General features: G+C 47.6%; 1 protein-coding gene across 1 annotated transcript in view; it reads right to left on the minus strand.

Annotated features, from left to right (window-relative positions):
* CMTR1 (cap methyltransferase 1) overlaps nucleotides 1-1,851 on the minus strand; it is a 60,611-nt gene extending 58,760 nt beyond the window's left edge. The window contains exons 1-2 of the mRNA XM_015571880.1: nucleotides 1,695-1,851; nucleotides 30-167 (exon numbers count right to left, since the gene is read on the minus strand). Coding sequence (XP_015427366.1) covers nucleotides 30-167; nucleotides 1,695-1,734 — 178 coding nt within the window. The 5' untranslated portion in view covers nucleotides 1,735-1,851. The remainder of the gene's footprint in view (nucleotides 1-29; nucleotides 168-1,694) is intronic.
* Between the last annotated feature and the right edge of the window lie 74 nt (nucleotides 1,852-1,925).

A 1,925-nucleotide genomic window follows, 5' to 3' on the forward strand; every position in this document is an offset into this window, starting at 1 on the left:
TTGGCCTCAGACCACACAGGCAAGCATACCTTTGGCTGCATGATTGATAGACGAGGGAGGTTCATCATCAGATGTAGAGCTGAGGCTCAGGGCAAGCTCTGCAACTCTTTTCTTCTGTTTCTTGATAGGGGCAGTGCACTCTGGATCATTTCTCCTCTTCATCGTTACTGCAACCATAAATCCAGACAAGACAGTCAGCTGCTCATGTCAGAGTCTCTAGGATCAGAGCAGGGATTCTAGAGTATAAATTATAAATGGGATGGGATTTGGCAACCCCAAACCACTTCCAGTGCCAGCACTTGAACAGCCTCTTCCTCAAAGAGGTCCAGTATGGATGCTAGCCAAGCTCAGGCTTTCAAAAATAGCCCTTAGTTTCACTGTAAAATGTGGTACTCACAGACTCAGAGGCCTCTGGGCCATTGATGTCAGATACCAAAAAGTCATGGACCAACTCCACACACCACAGGGAGGAAAGCCTTGGGAAACTGTTATTCTATACTTTGATGCAACACTGGCCATGTGTAACAACAATGTACCCTGGAAATGTATTATGAAACTATTAACCAGTGACTATTAACCAATAATTTCCAAGGTGAACAGATCATCCCAGAATCATTGTTCTACCACTGTTATTATTTTACCCATATGATACACTGTTTCTTGTGTTGTTTTTGTTTGTTTACTTCAGGATGTTTAAAAACATGAACAAAATCGGGAAAGGAACAGAAGCACTGGTTGACTTAGGACTGAGGAAATATGAGGGAGAAAGTTATTGGAACTGGATGTAGCCATTGCGTAAGACTCATGTACAAAAGTAGTAATTTTAAGAACAGAAACCCACCTCCACAAAAAAAGGAAATAAAGAAAACAGGCAGGCACCATGCCACCATCATCCATGCCCATGAGTAGGTACATGAGGTAAGCATGAGAAAATAATAATAATAATAAGCCTTAGTCGGTTTGGCTCAGTGGATAGAGCCTCTCCCTGAGGACAGAAGGGTCCAGGGTTAGAGTCAGGTCAGGGGCAGGTACCACCACCTTGCCGGCTCCTCCCCCGTCCGGCCCTCCTGAGGCGCCAGCAAGAGGCAACCAATTCTCTCCCATTGATATCTGTCTTTCCCTCTCTCTTCCACTCTCTAAAAAATCAATGGAAAAATATCCTCAGGTGAGGACCTTTTTTAAAAAAATGTGATGGAAGAGATTAAGAAGACTCTGACACCTTAAGAAATGAAGGAGTTAAAGAGCAACCAATAGTAGTGAATACAGTGTGGTTTATACACAGCTGATTGGCCCGTAACAGGACTCAGAAAAAGGACTCAAAACAGAAGCCAACAGGGCTGCAATCCTTGGGGAAGAGGAGGCGCAGGGGCAAAAGAACAGACTTACAATAAAACCAAAAAGATACCAGTGATCCCGTCGACCTCACAAAAACCCGAAATCACATGTGTCCCTTACTTCCAGCTCAGAGATGAGCCTGTCAACCGAATGTATAACCTGATCCTTCCCAGGGAGGCAGCCTCTCTCTCGCCAGGCACAGGCAGAGGCCCTCCCGGGGTCGCAGGAAGAACAGACGACACTTAACAAACAGCAGGCAGGACCACGCTGAGCCACATTTCCCTTTAAACCTATCTTATATCCCCCCTCCCGCCAAAAAAAAAAAATCCTTAACAAAAGCAAAAAATAAAAGGCCCCACTGGTCCTTAGGGCCTCTGGGGACGGAGCAGGGAACTCCATGTGGACAGCGCTGGGGTGGGTGCAGGAACAGGCGAGGAAACAGCTGTGTGACGGAGGGTGCAGACGCTCTCTCCAATCCACCTTAGGCTGGCGCCTTCCGCATCATCTCCTCCGCCCTCTCACTTCTCCGCTGGAGAAGACGGCGGCCCGCGACGGGAGGCCGCACAGCTGCCCGGTGCCCCGCTCCCGGG

Source organism: Myotis davidii, unplaced genomic scaffold (genome assembly GCF_000327345.1).
Source record: "Myotis davidii unplaced genomic scaffold, ASM32734v1 scaffold289, whole genome shotgun sequence".
In the NCBI taxonomy this organism is placed as follows: Eukaryota; Metazoa; Chordata; class Mammalia; order Chiroptera; family Vespertilionidae; genus Myotis; species Myotis davidii.